This window comes from Mchenga conophoros, linkage group LG18, assembly GCF_057382185.1.
Source record: "Mchenga conophoros isolate Kocher_MC1m ecotype Shallow Benthic linkage group LG18, M_conophoros_male_GT1.1, whole genome shotgun sequence".
NCBI classification, from domain to species: Eukaryota; Metazoa; Chordata; class Actinopteri; order Cichliformes; family Cichlidae; genus Mchenga; species Mchenga conophoros.
Window position 1 is genome coordinate 9,536,759 of NC_140543.1, and position 19,725 is coordinate 9,556,483.

The window sequence follows — 19,725 nt, forward strand, 5'->3', positions numbered from 1 at the left end:
TCTATACACTTGTTACTGCGAAGTTGCTAGGCAACAAGCTGATAATAGCGTCTGGTTAAAATGTAATTCTGTACATACGTGTCCTGTCAACATAAAACTTGTCTTTTTTTTTTGTACAGATTTGCGGGTTTACCCTTAGGCTTACCTATGAGCAGATCTACACTGCTTTCAACTGTTTCCAGTTATAGCTTCATAGCTATAACTTCATATTTAACAAACACACGCGAAAACAGAACTGATATTTCAAGATTTACCGATCTGTCAAAATGTTCTCCTTAATGATGCGTAAACACAAGCACGGAAGAAACTAAAAGGAAGGTTTCAGTTATAAAAAGCATGTAATTTTCCTCTTTGAAGTTAAAAGAAAGGGAACAAAAATGGAATTAATATTAAAAAATAAGTCAAAATGACTTATCATCTGTACCTTACATCTTTGCTTTAAAGGTTTTGTGACTTTCAAGCACAGTGTTTCACTTGCTTGGTAAAAAAAAAAAAAAAAGTTTTGTTCTGTAAAATTATTTGAATTCTTCCAATTATAAAAGTTATTTGAAATGGATGTATTGTTATTAAAAAAATTGAAGTAAAAAAACTGATTAGAATCATCAAAGTATTTAGAATTTACGGTAATACATCTTCTAAACCATTTTAAGTCGTTTTATTTATTTGTCTAGTGTTGCATGCTGTAGGAATGCCCCCTCACCTTCACAGAAGTGCGATAAGTGCTCGAGGCCTGTGGGACCAATAGCAGGACATTAGCTTGAGCAAAATGTGTCACCGCTACCTCCACCTCTACACCGGCCTCCTGTGCCTGTGCGGCAGAGTATTGAACAGCCTGTTGACCTTGGCCAAAGTCACTCCTGTCAAGTGAAAAGCGGCTCTCGCTGACTAAAGTGTGGCTCCGGTATTGAGTTCATCACCTATTTGATTCAGCGAGGAAAAAAAAACCTTCTGTCACCTTCAGTCTGCTCAATCATATCTCTCTCCTCAGCTCACTTTAATATGCTCCAGTCATGACACAGAAGAAAAGTACCTTCACCTATTTCCTAACACCTTATTTTCTCGTGCTTTTCAGTTCCGACCCACTCTCACATATAATCATCTAAGCACTGTGAGAAGCTGTTGACCTCAACTCATCTGTGCTTACAAGACGTAAATCATAAGTAAACCATATAAGGGTGATAAAAAAGACTATGCAAAAAGTGATGTTTTAAAATTACAAATTTTATATAAAGCTCTTAAAATGAAAACTTTGCAATAATATATATATATATGTATAAAGTTTAGCTAAATAACACATTGTGGTCCATATATGACTTCCCTTGGAAATTTGAATGATTTCTTTTTGTGGAATTTAAAGGTGCACTTAACGGCTCTGGCAAATTATAACAATCATTTGCCCCTATTTGTTTTTACACAAATTAACATGTTAATATAGTTAAAAAATAACTGTTCGATGATGATCTATCAGCAGCTAATCAAAGTTGCATTTCTAACTCATTAATGAGTGATGGTTTCATGTTTTGGGAGGGTTTTCTTCATTCACCATCAGTGTAATCAACATCTTTTTGTCATGCCCCAGTCTTCCTAATTCTGGGGCTGGGGGAAGGAGGGAGTAATGTTGTAGGAGGGAAGGGGGAGGTGGGAGTGTGTGTCTGTGTGCGGTTAGGGGGTGAGATGAGATAGAGGGTTTAAGATTCGGTCCATCCATCCTTCAGTCCTCCCAGATTGGAAGTGGGCCGGCAGACAAACTGATCATTGTTACTCATCTTAACGAAGAGTTTTCCACTTTGGCTCCAATCAAGGTAACAGGACCAATTGCATTATGATTACACTTGCACGGGAGCTTCTGAATTAGGCTGCTCTTTGTAAACAAAATTATTTTTTAATGATTAGTTAAATTTTGACCTTAAATTCACCTACTTAAAAAAAAACCCTGTGAAAATGTTGTGCTTCTCTGAAATAATGATTTCAACTAGTTACCATTAGATTTATGGTGGAGTTAGAGTTGCATTTTAGGCACTTGGTGCTCTTATGGAGTAAAAAATTGTAGTTAACCACCAAAACAACCAATAAAAAGGGGGGAAATTTAAATATGAGAGCCAAAGTCTGCATAAAATTGCACAGAAAGCTAAACTAAATTAACTCTAATTCATCTGCAGTCCTCTTTTGATCCCATGTTTTAGTTTGTTTTTCAATCTTGAAGCGGAACAACTTGGAGCTTGTTTTTGTCTAATCATCGGCCTTAACAAGTGAAACGACTTTGGCTCGTCTCCTGCGGTTTCCTGATAATGTCCCTGTGACCCTGCAGTGATCATGTGTGAGAGCAGTGCTGCATGGGAGAAGGAAATAAAATAAGAGCTGAAGGCAGACATCGTTTTTTTTTTTTTTTTTTTGTTGCTCCAAGATAAGAGGATATTACAGCCGATGGAAGAGGGCTTATAGCAGAGGAGGCATCATTCAGTTGGGGGAAGAGGGTTATGTGAAGTACTTCTTGAAGAGATGAGTTTTCAGCCTTGCAGGGAAGATGGTGGGTGTCTCTGCTGCTGTGAATCGCCTGGGAAGGTCATTGTGTCTGTGGGCGAGTGATGTGTGTGTGTGTTTATAGGATGAAATTATAGAAAAATATAGAGTATTAAACAATGTCTGCAGGTAAAAATGGTGCTTTCACACATTTAAGCCACTGTAAAACCAGCTATTGAGTCAAATGCAATTCCAGGCACATTATAAACTGTCAGGGCATACATACACATTATATTCATTTACTTATATTGATCTAATATACAATTGGGAGATTGGCTTTGCCATTGATTTAATTTGTGGGTGATGGTGAAAGAATAAGTTGCTGCAATCAGCTGCATTTGTGCTTTGTTGTGATGGCTAATTTCACACCAGATGAGAGGTAATTAATATTTTTTATAAGATATTTTCTTCTCGTTTCTCACCCATCAGTCCAGTGAAGACACTGACGAGTTTTATCTGTTTGTATTTTGTAACAGATGCAGTGCAGCTGCAGCTCCTCAGTCGGTCACCTTTCCTCACCTTATTGGAGCAGAAGTAAGACCGTGTGTGTCGGTGTGCGTTCATCTCAGTTATTTACATATGTGTGGGTAGACATTTGTGTGGGATAGCGTTCATATTTATGTAAGAGTTATTATGTATTCATTCGGTGCAGATCTTATTCGGATGCGTGATAAAAATAGATAAAACTGCGAGAAACAAAGGAATGATATGTCATCATGTCAGCGCCAGCAAGTCGTGCAGTCTTGATGCCACCTTGACCAATCAGCAACTGATACAAGCTGCTCCATTTTGACCTTCGATATTAATATTTAGTCTGTACTTAAGTTAAAACTGAAGCTATAATGTCCATGAGCATACCAGCGTGAACATCTGTCAGTTTTATTTCCACCATCAGTTTACTTACTCGGGGATCTTTTAGGACATTATTCTAGTTAAGCAGAGAAGCTGATTTTGATACCAGTAAACATTCTTTTCAAGGAAGATTAAGAACAAGACAGTGGAGCCAAGAGGGAGTCTGACTAGTTGACTAGAAGTAAATAAAGTGAAGAAGATACTAGCCTACTCACAAGAGGACAGAGAGATGGTCTGTGACCTCATCTCCAGTGATGGGCAAATCCTCTCCCTCATTACCAGACTCTGCTTCCACTACAGAAAGCTTTTCAATAGTATTGAGGAGATCCTCAAAATATTCTTTCCTCTGCCTGGCTACCTCCTGCTGTATACAGTGTAAACAGGAAACTGTTTCCTCCTCCTGAGTCACCTGACAGTTTCCCAGAATTGCATCAAGACTGAAAGTCTTTCTCCATGGTTTCACCAAAATCTTCCCACATGCAAGTTTTTGGCTACTGCCAGAGCTGCACTGGTTGGTCAGTACCTGTCAACTGCCTCCTGAGTCCCAAAGGCTAATCATGCTCAGTAGGACTTCTTCTTCAGCTTGACGGCTCTCTCTTCATCTCCAATGTCCAACATCTGGTTCTGGGATTACTTCCTAGCCAAGCACTTTGAGGCCACAACTCCATACAGCCACCTCAACACTGGAGGTGCAGAACATGATCCATTTGGACTTTATGTCCTCAGAGTCCCTCAGATTGCTACTGAACATCTATTAACCTTCTGGTGTACCTGAACCTATATGTATAGGTTCAGTAAGCCTGTTCAGCATTCTCCCCCACTATTTGATTCAACTCACTGCAAGCTGGAGTTCAGTTCACAACTCTGCTGTTCTTCACCCAAGTGTTCAAAACCTGAAACCACAGATCTAAAATTATGATTGGCCTACAGTCCTCATGCCACCTGCAAAGAACACTCTTAACCTCAGCCATGATGCTTATTATAGACAAGCTGAGGTTAATCGAAGAAGTCCAACAATCCTCAAGATACTGAACTGATAACTAAGCATACCCAACACTGCTCGCTGCCTCTCAACAGGAGCAACTCTAGAGTAGTATGGAGTCCAGCCCCTCTACAGGCTCCAAAGCCCAGGCTGTGCATTGAGGCAAGACCGACTATATCTAGCTGGCATTTCTTGGCCACAAGCGCTAGCTCCATCCCCACCAGAGAGGTGACACATCAGAGCTGTTATTTTAGAGTTTATTTGCTCAGTTAAATTAAAATATGTTACAACTTAATCATCTAGTAATCCATTTTCTAACTCCCCCCCAAAAAACTTGGTCTTAACTTTTAACACTTCAGTTTTTACCAGCTTATAAACTATATTACGTATTATCAGTTACGAACATATTTGGTAAATGGGACATTTTTATCAGCCAACAAGTTAGACACAGCAATTCATGCATGTATATAGTATTTGTATTTGTATTCTATTTTTATCTTATTGTATATTTATTTTATTTTATTCTACTGTATATAGTATTTTATTTTATTCTATTCTGTACAGTTGTGTACTGTATTTATTCTTATTGTATTCTAATTTTTGCCTCATAACTTTTGCACTGTCCACTCCTGCTGTGACAAAACAAATTTCCCACGTGTGGGACTAATAAAGGTTCTCTTATCTTATCTTATCTTATCTTATCTTATCTTATCTTATCTTATCTTATCTTATCTTATCTTATCTTATCCTTCCACTTTCTATCAAGTTCAGGGTCATGGAGCCTTTCCCAGCTGCCAGAGGATGATAGGCAGTTTACACCATGGATAGGCTGCCAGTCTATCACAGGGCTAACACAGACAGACACACAACCATCTATGCTTTAATGTATTCACGTCACCTTATTAATTTTGTTGAAGTTTACAGTCTTGTCTCAAATAGCAAAGCTTCAGACAGATCCAAGGACAATCTATTTCCTTGTGGAAGAATTTACAGATAACCAGCTTGCAGTAAGAAACCTCTATAACAGATGAGCATATTTCTGAACCCAAAATAATGAGCTGAGCTTGAATAAGCTTGAAATTATTTTCTCATAGTCGCAGAGTTATTAGTTTGTGCTCACAGAACAACAAAGCTTCACGACCACCAAAACAAATGATGAGAAATATTCATTGTTCGTGCCTGTGTTTTTTTTATGACATGTCTGGATGAAACAGAGATTCAGTTAAACTCCTCTACGACCAAAATCCCATTTGCAAAAATCCGTACAATCATTGTGGAATAAAGAAAAAGAAACCAAAGCCTATTGGAGTCACGATCTGATATGGTGATAATAAGATGTTATATTAGGAGCTTCTTTTCATGATGTGCAGCAATTTTTGTTTCAGCAAAAAACAACAACAACTTCCACACAGCAAACTTCATATATGTTTGTTTAACTCTGACAGAGAGGTGATTTATGGCAAATTAGCGTATTAGCATGTAATGTAACGTATGCAGTGGCGTTTTTATTCTGTTACATTAATAGCAGTTTTGAGCTTGTCACAAAGATTAAAAGAATAAAAAAATCCCCAATCTGAACAAAACATGAGACACATTACCTTCTAGATATGAATCAAATAACAAATATTCATAATTAATCATTCCAATAATTACGTCTTCTGTCTTTTTCAAGGTTTTAGTACAAGAAACAGCCACACTCACCGAATCTAACTGGATAAAGTCCACTTACCAGTAATGTGTTATTATGATAGTGTATTTGGCATTAAACTTGCAGTCTTTGTAATGGCCAACAGGGGGCGACGTGTGTGGTTGAAAAAATACATTCATTGTATTCAGTCGGTAGAGAAACAAAAAATAAAAACCTTTTTTTTAACTTGATTTATAAAAACACATTCCTGGTGAGTTTATGGTCTCAAATGCTGGTTAAAGTTTTATTTAATAAAATCTGATGTCAGTTTATTTTTTTCTAATTATGGTCCCATATGGAGGAATTAGGCAAGAAACCTGAGCGTGATTTAAGAGTATGCATGCCCGGTGATCGCGTCCATGTCTTAGTTTAGAAAAATATCTGACTTCTAAAAAATAAAATCATAATGGTCAATTAAATGCTCAGCTCGTCCCATCATTTATATACAGTTTACAGCTCATGTTTGCTTACTTCTCACCTAACTTTAACCAATAATGCAAGATATTAACCCAGCAAATCAAAGTGTGATTTGTAGCTTCCTGAGAAAAATGAATGAGCAACCTTAATGGGGACTCAAACACACACCACTGAATTTTAGATTGCTGACTTTCCTTGTTTCCTAATTGCTTCTCCAGCAGTGCTGTTTCCTGACTGGGCCTACAAACCCACGTGGTCGCCCGGCTCCCGACAGATCCAGCTTTGGCACTTCCTCCTCGAGCTACTGGGCCGAGGCGAGGGCGGGGCCATCGGCTGGGGAGGGGAGTGGGGCGAGTTTGTCATTAGGGACCCTGAGATGTTGGCCAGGCTGTGGGGCGAGAGGAAGGGCAAACCGCACATGAACTACGACAAGCTCAGCCGGGCCCTCAGGTGGGTAAATTAGCATCAACATATTCTGAAAACTTAAGATTTAAAATGAATTTAAGACAAGTAATGTTATAATATACATATTTTCTCATTTAATTTGATTTTGACTTTCCTGAAATTTATTTAAGTTTATTTGAATTTTCCCTGTAATGAAGAAAAAAAGACTGAAATAAAAAAAGTTATACAAACAGACTATATATATATATACATATATATATATATATTTAACTGTGAATATGAGTAATCCTTTCTCTCCGTTCAGCTTCCTCCTCAGGCTCCTCGCCAACACATGTTGTCAAATTAAATTTTCAAATCTAAAATGCCCACAGATGCAAATCATGCCACCTGGAAAGCAGCAAAGAAATCTAAAGTGCCCTACAGGAACAGCAAAGCGTACCTTAGACACACACTTCAGAGTGTAGTCTTGACAGAGAAAACATTTTACTTCCAGATACTACTACAACAAACGCATCCTGCACAAGACCAAAGGGAAACGATTCACCTACAAGTTCAACTTCAGTAAACTCATCCTCGTCAACTATCCGGGATACCCACCGCCAGCACCACCAGCACCACCAGCACCGAGCCATCAGGTCATTCATCACGTCTTCACTTCATCTTAAAGGACTTTGTTGTGTGGAAAACTGGCTTCTGGGTTATTTTACACTTTATATAACACTATAAATACAGTGGAGTGGAATAGAACCTGTCATTTGGCCAGTTTTCCAAAAAATGAGTCCTTTAGGAAGAGTTTCATTCCTCACACTTTGAAAGAAAATAATTACCTTATTTGATATATAAAAAATGAACCAGCTCTAATAGAAACAATTGCCTCAACTTTATCATTTAATATGAGTTTGGCTGACTTGAATAAAAATCATTAGTGAAATTTTATCATTTAATGTAAAACCAAGCAATTGACTGGTCCTCTAAAGTAGAAGGGAGTCAGTGTGTTAAAGTTATATCATGTTCATGGGCAGCGCAAGGGCTTAGGTTACCTGCTAGCCTTTAAAAAAAGCACCAGACCTTGTTTAATTATTTGATACATTTTGTAGGAGTGGGGATTAGTAGGGAGGCGCTTTGTCTGCTGAGGTAGAAAAGCGCTGCATGAGCAGAGTCTATTTAAAAAAAAGTCCTGTTTTGGAATTAAACTCTTAATGTCATATATTCTAATTAAGTTTTTCAGATATGTGTGCAAAATATCAGGAACACCATACTTCAATTAACTTGATTAATGTCTTCATCATCTGAAGTCCCTTTTTCCTTTCAGCTCCAGGTGCTTTGATCCTCCGTACATTAAAAATAAATTAATCTTCACCTGGTGTTTTTGATGTTTTGTGCACTCTCTGTCTGTCTGCACTCTTTGCATTTCAACCATCCTTCCATCTAATTCTTCATATACCTCCATCCCTCCAGCTCGTCCAGAGCGGCTCTCTTCTATTCCCTCATCTCGCTGCTGACAGTGGCCTTCCTCTCTGTGGAAGAGCAGGGTCAGTGATGGACAGAGGTAAGGCACGAGGTCTACAGAGTCCAGCTAACAGATGAAGACATAAAAAGCTGTCTTTCACTGCTCCCTTGCCACAAGGGGTCATTACAGCGGGTAGCTCTGCATGGTTGATATGGCAGAGTTTTTACACCGGATGCCCTTACTAATACAATCCCAAAGGGAATTTGTGTCGCTGGCTGAAATTTAACCAGCAACTTTTCACTCGCAAAGCAAATGTGTCAACCTAATAATATACCACTGGAGGCACCAAGTGATTACAGACACATAATATGAGAAATCTGGCTCTCAAAGAGTCCCAAATTGCAATCTGTGAGAGAATACTTTGAAAAGTCTTTAATCATCTTTTATTTAGACCTTAGTGGTAACCTTGGATCATGGTGTGGGCGTTAAAGAGGCTGTTTTTGAATGGTTTAAATCATATTTAACAGGCAGGCTGGGTGTTTTTTTTATTTATCTATCATCACCTTCCCTCACAGGTGGGATCCCCCAAGGGTCCATTCCCAGTCCAGTACTTATTTCACTCTCTATGCTGCTGCTAGGATCAATTTTCAATAAATATGGAACTTAATTTCACAGCTGTGCAGATGATTCCCAAACATATCTGCTCCTTGAAATGTAAACCACAACCCCCTTGAAGGTCTTCTTGGACCTCTTTGATGATATAACACTGTGGATGACACTGAACTTTTTTAACCTGTATGAGCCGAAAATAAAAAGTGGTACTTTTTGGAGCCCCTAACCTTCACGCCTTCCTTAACAGTCATCTTGACCTTTTTAAAACACCCTTTTGCAAAGAAACAAATAAATGTTATCGTGTGAGCTCGTTTCTTTTTCTCCTTCACTGACTTTGAGAAAATAATTTATGGCTTCATTTTGTTTAGTCTTTATTCGTGCATCACCCTGTCTCCAAAACACTGTAGCTTGACTCCTGAAAGGCACACATTTGCTAGGCGAACATGCAAACTAATGCTCTGTGGAGCTACTAATGAGACGTGTAAAATTCATCAACTCTCTGCTGTCCCAATAACTGTAGCACTTCTCTTATTAACATCAGTACAAAAGCTGTGCACTGGGAGCTTCGTAGCATATCATGTGCAGGAAGGCCAGTACTTTTGTCCACATAATGTAATTCAGTTGACTCGGGACTACTTCTACCTCTGGATTAATACACATTTGATGTTCTTGTTCTTATATATTCATAACTATTTTGTAATTATTCTTTCCTCTAGTGCAGGAGAAGGATGGTGTGTTTAATGGTAAAATTGTATGTGATTCAATGAAGTCTAATAAAGGCTTTCGAGACCCAGACACACTACCGTAGGTTTCATGGACTTTACTGAGAATTCTCCACTTGATTGTAATCAAGAAAGCTGTAATTGTAGTTTTAGCTGGACTGACATTACCTTGCCTTTCCACTGTCCTCATATTCACTCACTTTCACATTACACAACTCACTATTCAGTTGCTGTAAACTGCAGATTTTTAAACTCCTTCAGCTGCATTTAGTTCAATTTCCAATGAGACGTCATTTTGATGGCTTGCCTCTTCTGTAATTTAATGTATTTCAAGGTGAAACAGGGTGACGTGATGGAAAATAATGCAAGGAAGGAGTTCGATCCTGACCTTGAAGACTTTTCCTCCAGAGTGAATAAATTCATTCAGCTTGAACACGCATGAAAGAAAGTAAATGCTAAAAAATGCTCTGTACTTTGCACCTTGGAAGTTTTAATACTGCACGTTTCTTAGAAGATTGAATTTATGTGGGAAAGATGTTAATTTAATGTTCATTTACATGTCGTCATCCCCCCCCCCCAAAAAAACAAATAAAAAATAAAAAATCCAGAAACTTACGGTTTTACTGTAATATCAGTAAATAGCTCATAATTTGACATTTTTAATGAAGATTTAGACTCAAGATTGCTGTTCTTCTTTGTGTTTGATCTATTATAGACTTAAAATATTCACTTTAAACAGTTAGTTTAAATACTTAGAACCAGTTTTAGGTTCCCCCTGAATGGCTTTAAAGCCCGTTCAATGCATCAGAGTAGTGGTATTAATAAATCACTATGTGTTTGAGCTCTGCATGTGTCTCAGGGGTTACTTTTCTGATTGATTTGACTCTCACTCTGATTCCTGACAGCGACTCAGCCTCTGCCTCACCCCTTCCTGCTCCCGTGCTGCCTTCCTGAACCGCTCCCCGTGCCTCGGGCTCTCCACGGCCCTTTCCCCGTCATCTCCACCCCTGCACGGCCAGGAGTCAACCTGAGGGAGCTGGGGGAATTGAGCCTGAACGCTCGCTGGCTGCACAAGAGCCCCGCAGGGTGGGATGTGAACCATTACGTCAGTCGGAGCCTGTATGAGGGAGCGAAGCAGACCCAACTTCGAGATGAGGAGAAGGCAGCAGGGAGACGGTTAGAGTGACAAAGAGAAAACAAGCTGCAACAGATGGACTGCTTTCCCTCCTCAAATCTCTCAAACACAAGCTTTTTTGTGTGTTGTTTGAGCTTGTTGTACAATAGTTTATTATTCACTACCTGTGGTTTAAAATGCACAGACTTTGTGGGCTATTTATTTAGTTGGACCATGTTGTCTTCTTCTTCTTCATTTTTTTTTTTTTTTTGCATAGAAATATTTATGAATCCTGCTTTTCTTCTGTCAGCACTTCACGCCACAGTAGGGGAAATGCACTTGTAAACAATTAACTACATGACACTTGTGTTTGGGTAAATAAAGCAGTGCACTCAGCTTGCATTATTTAGCTGTTTGTCTAGCATTTCACCAGCCCCCTGCTCCAGGCTTCATGAAAATAATACGAGCTCCATAAATGATGCATTCAAACAGGCCCAGGGAAAATCCTCTTGAAACGGGGGCTTTCGTGTAGTCTTTGCAGTGTCATTTCCAGGAGCCGGTGTTGTTGCAGTTACCACCCCGACACAACAGGGGGCAGTAGCGTCCTTGACAACTCATGAACCTTTCACTACACCCCATTTTCCCGGGAGAGCGCCTAAGCGGAGAGATGTAAAACAGCAGAGGTGCCACTCTGATCAGTAAAGATAGTACGCGTTATATTTGAGCTACTATTTATTTTTCCTGATATTAAGTTGTAGATTTTTTAAGGGGTGTTGTTAATATTGCTCTAAAGCAACATTATGGAGCCTTCAGAGGAATCTACATTTGAAGCATTTTGTCACTTTTTGCTTATATTTTGTTGCATTTAAGTTAAGGTGTTGTTTTTCAAGATATATTCATTTGTTTATTATATGTGTTATTTTTTTTCTTGGAGCATTCACTTGTACTTCTTTATGTTAAAGGATGGGTATGGTGCTATTACTGATCTGGCCTGCTTGGCATAAAACTGCTGGATGAGATGTTCCCTTTCTAAAGCTTGCAATGACAATAAAAAGAAGCTTAGACACACTCGGGCCATTTTTGTTCTCTTTTAGCCCTGTAACCTTTAAAACTCTTCTTAACTGTAATTTTAAGATGCTGTTTTGTCTATTATTTGGCTTTCAGTGGAAAGCATTTGACAAATGGCACATTCTCTGAGTACTGTCTTTGCTTGGCGCGTCTTGTAGTTGGAGATTACGACACACTCGATGGGCTTGTCCAGTGTGAATGAACTCATTTTTTATATATCTCAAATATCACATCACTTTTTGAGCTACTCTTCATGTAAAACTCAAAAATGACAAAGAAAATGACTGACAAAAATTGGGGAAAGCTGTTTGACATTCACTTTCCACCACTTTCTCACAGTTTTATGTGTATTTCTTTTACTTGTGGTAGTCCACTTGTAACTTTGTGGTTAATTTGGTGACACATTAACCATCAGGACACTCTGGCCCTTCAATAAAAGCCAAGCTTTACTTTTGAATATTACGGATTGTAATAAGTTGAGAAATATTTTCTGAATATCTGCAGAAATGAGATTAAAAAGGCTGTGCAGATCCCCATACAGAGGGCTCATACTATCTTTAAAGAGGGGTCGACACCCCTGGTTTGGAATGACTGTAGGTTTTCAAACCTTTTTTACCCAAGATCCACCAAAGGTCGAGGCAAAATGTCAAGGCTCATATTCATGTCACTAAAAAAATAGCCTCTATCTCTGCTGGTTCTGCTGTCAGATCAAGCCCCCTTTACTCTGCGTTGCTCTACCAGTTTATATAACTGGCATTCACCTCCTTATCAGACTGACCCTGGTTCCCTCATGCCTTTTTAGCTTGCTTGGCACCATTTTGGCAGTGTAAATTGCAGACTTTAAAAGTGTTTTAGCTTTTCAAAATGTTCTCCTCCTCATTATGAGTCATGGCCTCTGATGTGTACTTGCTGGGAAGACTGAAAAACACCAGGAATTAAATTCAGGTACCATTTAATACAGATTGCATCGGGAAACATGCAGCTATTGCAAGAGAAGTCTGACAAAAAATTTAAAGTACTATTTTTTATATACCTGCATGAACATAGCAAACCATTAGCTTTGTTATATTTTACTCATCTTGTCCATTCCATAGTGAGTTGTATACTATCTTAACAGTAGCGTAGAAGCTTTGACTAAGCACAGTCACATCTTATTAGTAGCAACAGAGTAGTTTTATTCAATACATGTTGTGTAGCTACAGTAAAAATATATTTTTCTTTGGGTAAACCAAGTACGTGAGTGCGCATGCGTACCGAGCGGAAACCGCTCGCTTTGGGCTCCCGTAGCGAGTCATCTTCTCCTCTGACAATCTTTGGCTGAGATACAACTTTTGGCGCCGAATATTCCAAGTTATTATTTTGCCCCTCTGCAGCGCGGGAGTTGGTGTTTTCGTGTGTGTGAATGTTGGAGTTTTGCTGCGATTTAAACGTTTGTTTTAACCGGGTATCAGGTGAAGGAAGAGTTTAAAAACAACATGCAGCGGAGCATCGCGTAAGTGCAAGCCAAAGTTTGCAGTTAGCTTGGTGGAAATTAGCGCTAGCTTGACGATGCTTGTGTCTGTGCACTAGAAGAGTTAGCTGTGTAATGAGTGGTGATCAGGCGGGCGGGCGGGGGGTTATGTGTGACTTACAGGGGGTTACACTAAAAACAAAAAAACAAAAACATGTCCGTTTCGGTGTTAATCGGACTACCTGTAAGCTAGCTTTAGCATGTTTTTATCTGCGTCACTTGTTTGGAAAATAGGGTAGTTTTATCTCCAGCACAGACACAGACGATATCATAGCTATATAAGTATAAATGATCTTTAAAGGCAGGTTATTTTCCTGCCTTATAGAGGCTGTGATCAGTGGAGCCACATTGCTCTAACACTAGATAGCAAAGATGGTAATCTGTGATTCAGCAAGTTTCTAATTAACAGGCAAACCTTTTTCTGTATTATTGTAAAAGTGCGGTCTTATTACCGATTTTTATTACACTTTAATGCACTAAATACAGACACGTGTTGGTATAAACATGTATCAAGCCAGTGAATGCTTGTGTGGTCTTTTTACAGATCCTTCTTTCAGCCCAAGAGCAAGGACATTCAGAAGAAAGCTGCAGAGGAGCCTGTGAAAAAGTGAGTTAAGACTTATCTAGAGTCTGCTGCCTGGAATCACTGTTAATTTAGCTTTGACACTGGGGTGTTTTAAATCTCTCAGATCAATTGAATTAATCTAGACACAAATTATAGTTTGACTCCACATGTAAGCATGCCTGGTCTGTATATAGTTCAGGCAAAGAGTAGGTGTTACCTTATTTAACTAAAGCCTAAAACCTGGAAACAAAAGAGTTAAAAATCATGATCCTGGTGTCAGCTTTGATGTATATGTATGAAAATCCTGCACCTCTTTGTTTTCTTTAAGCTTTGAACATGCTCGTGCTACTTCTGTGAGGATAGATCAGTTTAAAACCTCAGGTTTACCTTACATAGTAATTGCTTGGCCCAAAAAGTCCCATCTTATTCAAAGAATGAAGATTCAGACTTTGCATAACGTGATCACGGTGCAGTCAGTTAAAACTTCTGCATTGGCGGCTGCTGCTGTAAAACCTCGACTGTTTAAACATTATACATTTTTGTTAAACCTTCAGAAAAACCCTTTTGTATATCTTTTCTAATTAGACTTTTGTTCGTTAGTTTTACTGTGGTTATTTACACCGGTTTCTCTTTGTTTCTCATCTTAATTCAAGCCACAGCTGAGTGTCTTTGATTTTTAGTAGAGGTGCAAATGCACACCTATTTCTGGCACTTGTACTGGGAAAAGGACTGCAGAGCAAAAGTAATAACTGTTAGTGTTTTTTATTAATAGTTATTGTCTCAGATGTCTTGTTTTCATAATAGTTACATAGCCTGAACTTAGAAGAGTTGGCTTTTGTTTTAGTGGAGTTTAATGTACTCATTCGTAACATAGTCACTGCATCAAGGCCAATTTTGAACCCTTAAAACTTTTAATTGGGCTGCAAATTTCCTTATACTTGGACAAACAGGGCTATTTTAAGGAATAAACCACATAATAAAACTGTCATATTATCAGAAGGATGGAGATTTTTACTGCCTATAATACAGTTAAAATACCTGCATTTGTATTCAGGCAGAAGCATAAAGCGAGGTGGCTGATACGGCGCATACTGATACCATTTTCAAACATATTTTTGTGTTGAAAGCCCACCCACGCTAGGCGTATGTGCAGTTATCTTCGCTGCTGAGTGAAACGTTGTGTCCAGTTGTTCCTATCAAAAGATGAAGAGACGAGAACTTCAGTTTCTCATCTCCGAGCTGCTTTGGTGATAAAATGTTCATTATCTCTAGACTCTTTTAATCTTTTAAGTACGTCTTAAAACTCACTTTAATTGACTTTCCTTTCTGTAATGATCGCCTCATCATTGCTTTGACCTCTTTTTACGAGTCTTACTTTGATTTTATAGGTTTTCTTTTTATGACAGATTTTACTGTTGACTTGATCCTGTAAAAATGCCTAATATCGCACCTTGTGGGTCAACATTACCACATGAATTAACCTTAAAGTGTTCTTTTATGCTTTTCCTTGTTTTCTGTTATTAATATACTGTTAAAATGGTGGCTGTTTATATCAAATACAATTAGAGTTTTGAATAATAAAGTCAGCGTTCATGTAAGTAGTTCCTGTAAACCGGCTCTTTAAGCCTTCTGTTTGTGATGGGCGATCAAGTCTCCTAAAGGTGGCCTTTTTAAATATTGCGAGTTTAAAACAGTTTAAAACTTAACAAGTTTAAATGAATTTGTCAATATTATATGAAGAAACAATGGCTTTATGTCCTAAATATCTACAGAGAGAAGATATTTTAGCTCAAGTTGAACAAGGGCTGCACTGTACTTTTATCTAATACTCTGTAAAGGTTTGTGTATTCAGTGTATCTTTAGCAGTCAGGCAGGTTATTAGTGCTTGTTTTTTAGCATAGCAAAAGACCAAGTCTGTTGAGGAAATTAGTGTAGCTTAAAAAAGAAGTATCACAGTTTCACATATCTGTAAACAATACACAAGTTAGCAAAAAATACTGCCCCCTGGTGGTCACAGCTTTAGTTAAACTTTGCAGAAGCTCATTGCAAAGTGTACCTTTAAAAATATATAAATAAATGTAAAAGGAGTGGGAGACCTGAAACAGCTTGTTTCAGACAGATGATGAGCTCCAAGGTCCAGGTGAAGCTAAACAAACGGGGTTGAGTGTAACCAATGACCCAATTGGTGCTATACTGCACCCCCCCCCCCCCCCCCCCCCAAAAAAAAAAAAAAAAAAGAAGATATATAGATATATATAGACATGCTGGCCTGTTTGGGTCAGTGATGGCATATGGCATGTCCAGCGTTCAGCTGTAAAGCACACTGACTAAAATAAACCCTGAATGACGAATACTTATTTTTCTTTGTTTGTTTTTTTCAGTGTTTTCACATTAAAATGTAAATAAAAGTCATCAAACAAGCTGTTTGCACAGCTTCTCTCGCACAGCTGGTCCCCTCTCTCTTGGAAGCAGTTATTCCAGCAGCAGAGTCTTTATTAATTTTAAAGTTTTAGTTGCTGATTATTTTATGCATATAGATTATCTCTAACTATAATAAATAAAGTCTCTTTCTGTTTGTTTGTGAATTCTTTCTACACAAGCAGTAGTTAAGTATCCAGACTTCGTACACAGATGCATCTTAGGACCCTAAAGGTTTCCATCTATATCATATCCTATGTTGTCATCGTGATGTCTGGGAACCACCCACCAAAAATGCTTAATTGATCTATAACACTTTATAAAAGCATCATTTTAATTCTGTGATGGTGACATCTGATTTATCACAATACATATTATATCATGATGCTATGCAGGTTGCCTGGCAACCACCTAACAGTGGATTACAGTGACAGTAGAGCAGGGCATGCACCGTTTAATATAAAATTTATTTTGATTAAAAAAACCGGCCGTGTTAATGTAGATTCATTATTTATAAATAATAGGCTATATAATATGTTGACCTGTGAATCATGCAAAGCTACTCAAGTAAAAGCACAGAATAAAAAGTATTGAGATGGAAATAAGCCCAATAGGTCCCCTTTAGTGCTTTATTTAAAATTTGTGATATCTGTTGTGTGTTTCTGTGGTTTATCTCCAGGCCTGTCAAGAGTCCACTGAAGGTGCAGAACGGTGTTCAGGAAGCAGAGTCGCCCATCAAGAAGGTTGTGAAACGCTGCCGTCAAATCCTGGACAGCGATGATGACGAGGCGCCAGTCGTTAAAGAACAAGTTCCCAGCAAGGGACAAGGAGACAAAGAAGCTCCTGGTAAAACAGAAAAGGTAAAAGCGACATGTGGTTTTATAACTGGGACGTCAGAGTTCATTTAATCTGTTGCATTCAACACATCAGCTGCAATTTGTGAGTGACGTTTTCACCAATAAAAGACTGACAGATTGATGGGATGTCATGGTGCTAAAGAAAAAAGCAGGCATGCTTTGTAGAAACACTAAACAGTGTGTTACCCATCAAATGCTGAACGAGTGTAATGAAGTCTCTTAGGGCTCCTGTAGGCATATCAGTGCCTATTGTTGGTTTGGTTATGGGGAAAAACAATGCTACACAAAAGCCTAGTAATTGTATGGTGAATCACAATGTTGAATACATTTGTCAATAAGCCATGTAATGAAAAGACCTGATTATCAGCTTTGGCTGTCTTTCAGCCACCTGTTGTTTGATAAACACTTCACTTAACCAGCCTGTTTATTTTGTTTGTTGTATGTTAGCAATTATTCACTATTTGTTGATTGAGGGAAGTGATTATGATGATACATGATGTTTGTCAGGCTGCCCTCACCTCACATCCCTTTCATATGGGTGTAATTATTAATTTTTTGTGACAAGGTACTAATATATCCACTCTTGCACTCTTGGCAGTGGAGCAGCTCCCCCGCAGATAAATGCAGGGCAGCGACTAAAGATCACTTTCATCAGTAATTAATAATCTGATTTGTTATTAGTCTATAAAATGGTAAATGAAGTGTCAAAATACCTTAAGTAATCTTGTGATGCCAAATTGTTTGTTTGCTTGATAATAACTTGGTAAATAATACATTTTCTGCACTGTGCAGTATGGTATTGAACTACTTATTGTTAGGGTACATGGACATTAGAAATAGCCTGCAATGTTGGAGAAACAGCATGTTTTCTCAGGAAACCCTTCATGTGAACGCCACCTTTCCTTCTTAATTTGTAGTGATATGGTTTTATTTGAATCCAGATGTTTAACATCATTAGTTTGCTTGATTTAAATGTAGTTTTTGCTGTTCCAGCTCTTGATGGTCGATGCTTAATAATGATCCGGTTTGCCTTTCTACAGCTACCCCTTGCTGTGGCAGAAGCTGGCTGTTTGTGTTGCTCTTGGCTTTCTGTTTTGACTTCTTCGCTCTTTCCAACTATTATTATATTTTTTTTATGTTGTTGAGGCCAGTTGGTGGGAGATGTGACCAATTCAGTGAGCTGCTGGTGTCTTTATAAAGAAGGGAACCTTCAGCTGGGGAAAGGGGATGAAAATAGTTTAACAAATGATTTTTATTTTAATGTGATTGTTATGTGAAATTAAACACTGTTATTCACGTGTTTATGACTTTTTAACTGTTCAGACTGGTTAATGTTCAATATTGATCAGGTTTGCTTTTATCTGTTTGTATTGATTTCTTTGCTAACGTTCCAACTCCTTTTTAAGACTTCTATTTTTGAGTTTTTATTCTGAGGGAAGTTGGTGGGAGACCAATTCAGTCAGTCCATCTCCAGACTTAAAAATTCCCTCCTCCGTGATGTAAACTAGTTTTAAAGCATATCTCCAGTACCATTGTTACTTATAATGATTAGACAGTATTTATTCATGTAATTATTCTTTTTTTTTTTTTTGCTGTTGTCAAACGAATTGATGTTCAGTATTGATCAGGTTTGCTTTTATCTCTTGCTCTTAGCTTTCGTTTTCACCGTCTGTGCTATAATTATATTTATAAAACATATCTCTCCTTTGAATGTAATACAGAACATTTCCATAAAATAAGGAGTGGAAAATTTGAATCTCAACAGAAATCTCCATGTATTTCATTAATGTCAGTAACTATAGTATTTGCCTTTCTCTTATCTTTAATGACAGCAGCACTTAATCCAAAAAACTGATTACCTCAGCCTCGCTATCACCATTTCACAAGGACCTTATTGTCAAGTCAGGAGTGGTGCGTTGACAAAAAAGTGCACAGAAAACGTCATGCATAAAGGGCCAAAGTAAATGGGACTCTGAAGTTAAACCATTAGCATTGAGACTAAAGGATAATGCTATTGAAGCCAACAGGATGAGGAGGAGTTCAAATGAGAGCTGTAAATACTTTTCTCCAACCTCTCTTTGTTCCTTTGCGCTATATCAAAGTGAAACTGAACCATACAGCTACAGCTGCCCTCAAATAGCATCAGTAAGCTTGTTCTCTATTTTTGATTGTCAGTGTTGTGAGGAGAATCCCCGCTGATGGGTGCTTTGTGACAGCATGAAGCAAAATTTTCACTGAAGTTTTTCATCTGTTTAAATTGCTGCAAACTCTGATTTCCTCTGTCAGCTTTACCTGGTATCTATTCACCTTGGTTCACCTCATTTCATAGAGTTTGTTTGAATGTAATGTACCCTATATAGACGAAGGTATTAGGTAGAGCAGGGCAATATGACCAAAAATATTTTATCACGATATACATTTGAAAATTTGCGATAACGACATAACTGACGATATAATTGACACTAGACAAAATACTTTACAACTCCACAACTTTATTAGTGCAAAAAACCCCATCAATGTATTTTCACTTAAACAAGCAGCTGTTT

At 38.1% G+C, this 19,725-nt stretch overlaps 2 protein-coding genes across 3 annotated transcripts in view; both read left to right on the plus strand.

Moving 5' to 3' along the window:
* Positions 1-1,739: 1,739 nt before the first annotated feature.
* LOC146553199 (uncharacterized) lies at positions 1,740-11,870 on the plus strand. 2 transcript variants are annotated; one of them, XM_085254668.1, is made up of 6 exons: positions 1,740-1,802; positions 2,997-3,054; positions 6,677-6,908; positions 7,357-7,498; positions 8,322-8,412; positions 10,553-11,870. In XM_085254668.1, the coding sequence occupies exons 2-6, from the start codon at positions 2,997-2,999 to the stop codon at positions 10,831-10,833; spliced, it is 804 nt and encodes a 267-aa protein (XP_085110794.1). In that variant the 5' UTR covers positions 1,740-1,802; the 3' UTR covers positions 10,834-11,870. The 2 variants fall into 2 exon arrangements, with proteins under 2 accessions (XP_085110794.1, XP_085110793.1); XM_085254667.1 differs by lacking the exon at positions 1,740-1,802 and adding an exon at positions 2,340-2,527.
* Positions 11,871-13,114: 1,244 nt separating this feature from the next.
* lig1 (ligase I, DNA, ATP-dependent) overlaps positions 13,115-19,725 on the plus strand; it is a 62,959-nt gene continuing 56,348 nt past the window's right edge. Inside the window, exons 1-3 of the mRNA XM_085256090.1 lie at positions 13,115-13,321; positions 13,884-13,946; positions 17,002-17,182. Of these exons, the coding sequence (XP_085112216.1) occupies positions 13,305-13,321; positions 13,884-13,946; positions 17,002-17,182 (261 nt within the window). The 5' untranslated portion in view covers positions 13,115-13,304. The remainder of the gene's footprint in view (positions 13,322-13,883; positions 13,947-17,001; positions 17,183-19,725) is intronic.

Bases quoted from the DNA above. Each gene is read 5' to 3' on its own strand.
- LOC146553199 (XM_085254667.1), top strand. The intron at 7,499-8,321 runs GTCATTCATCAC...CCATCCCTCCAG, and splicing joins CACCAGCACCGAGCCATCAG to CTCGTCCAGAGCGGCTCTCT. The intron at 8,413-10,552 runs GTAAGGCACGAG...GATTCCTGACAG, and splicing joins AGGGTCAGTGATGGACAGAG to CGACTCAGCCTCTGCCTCAC.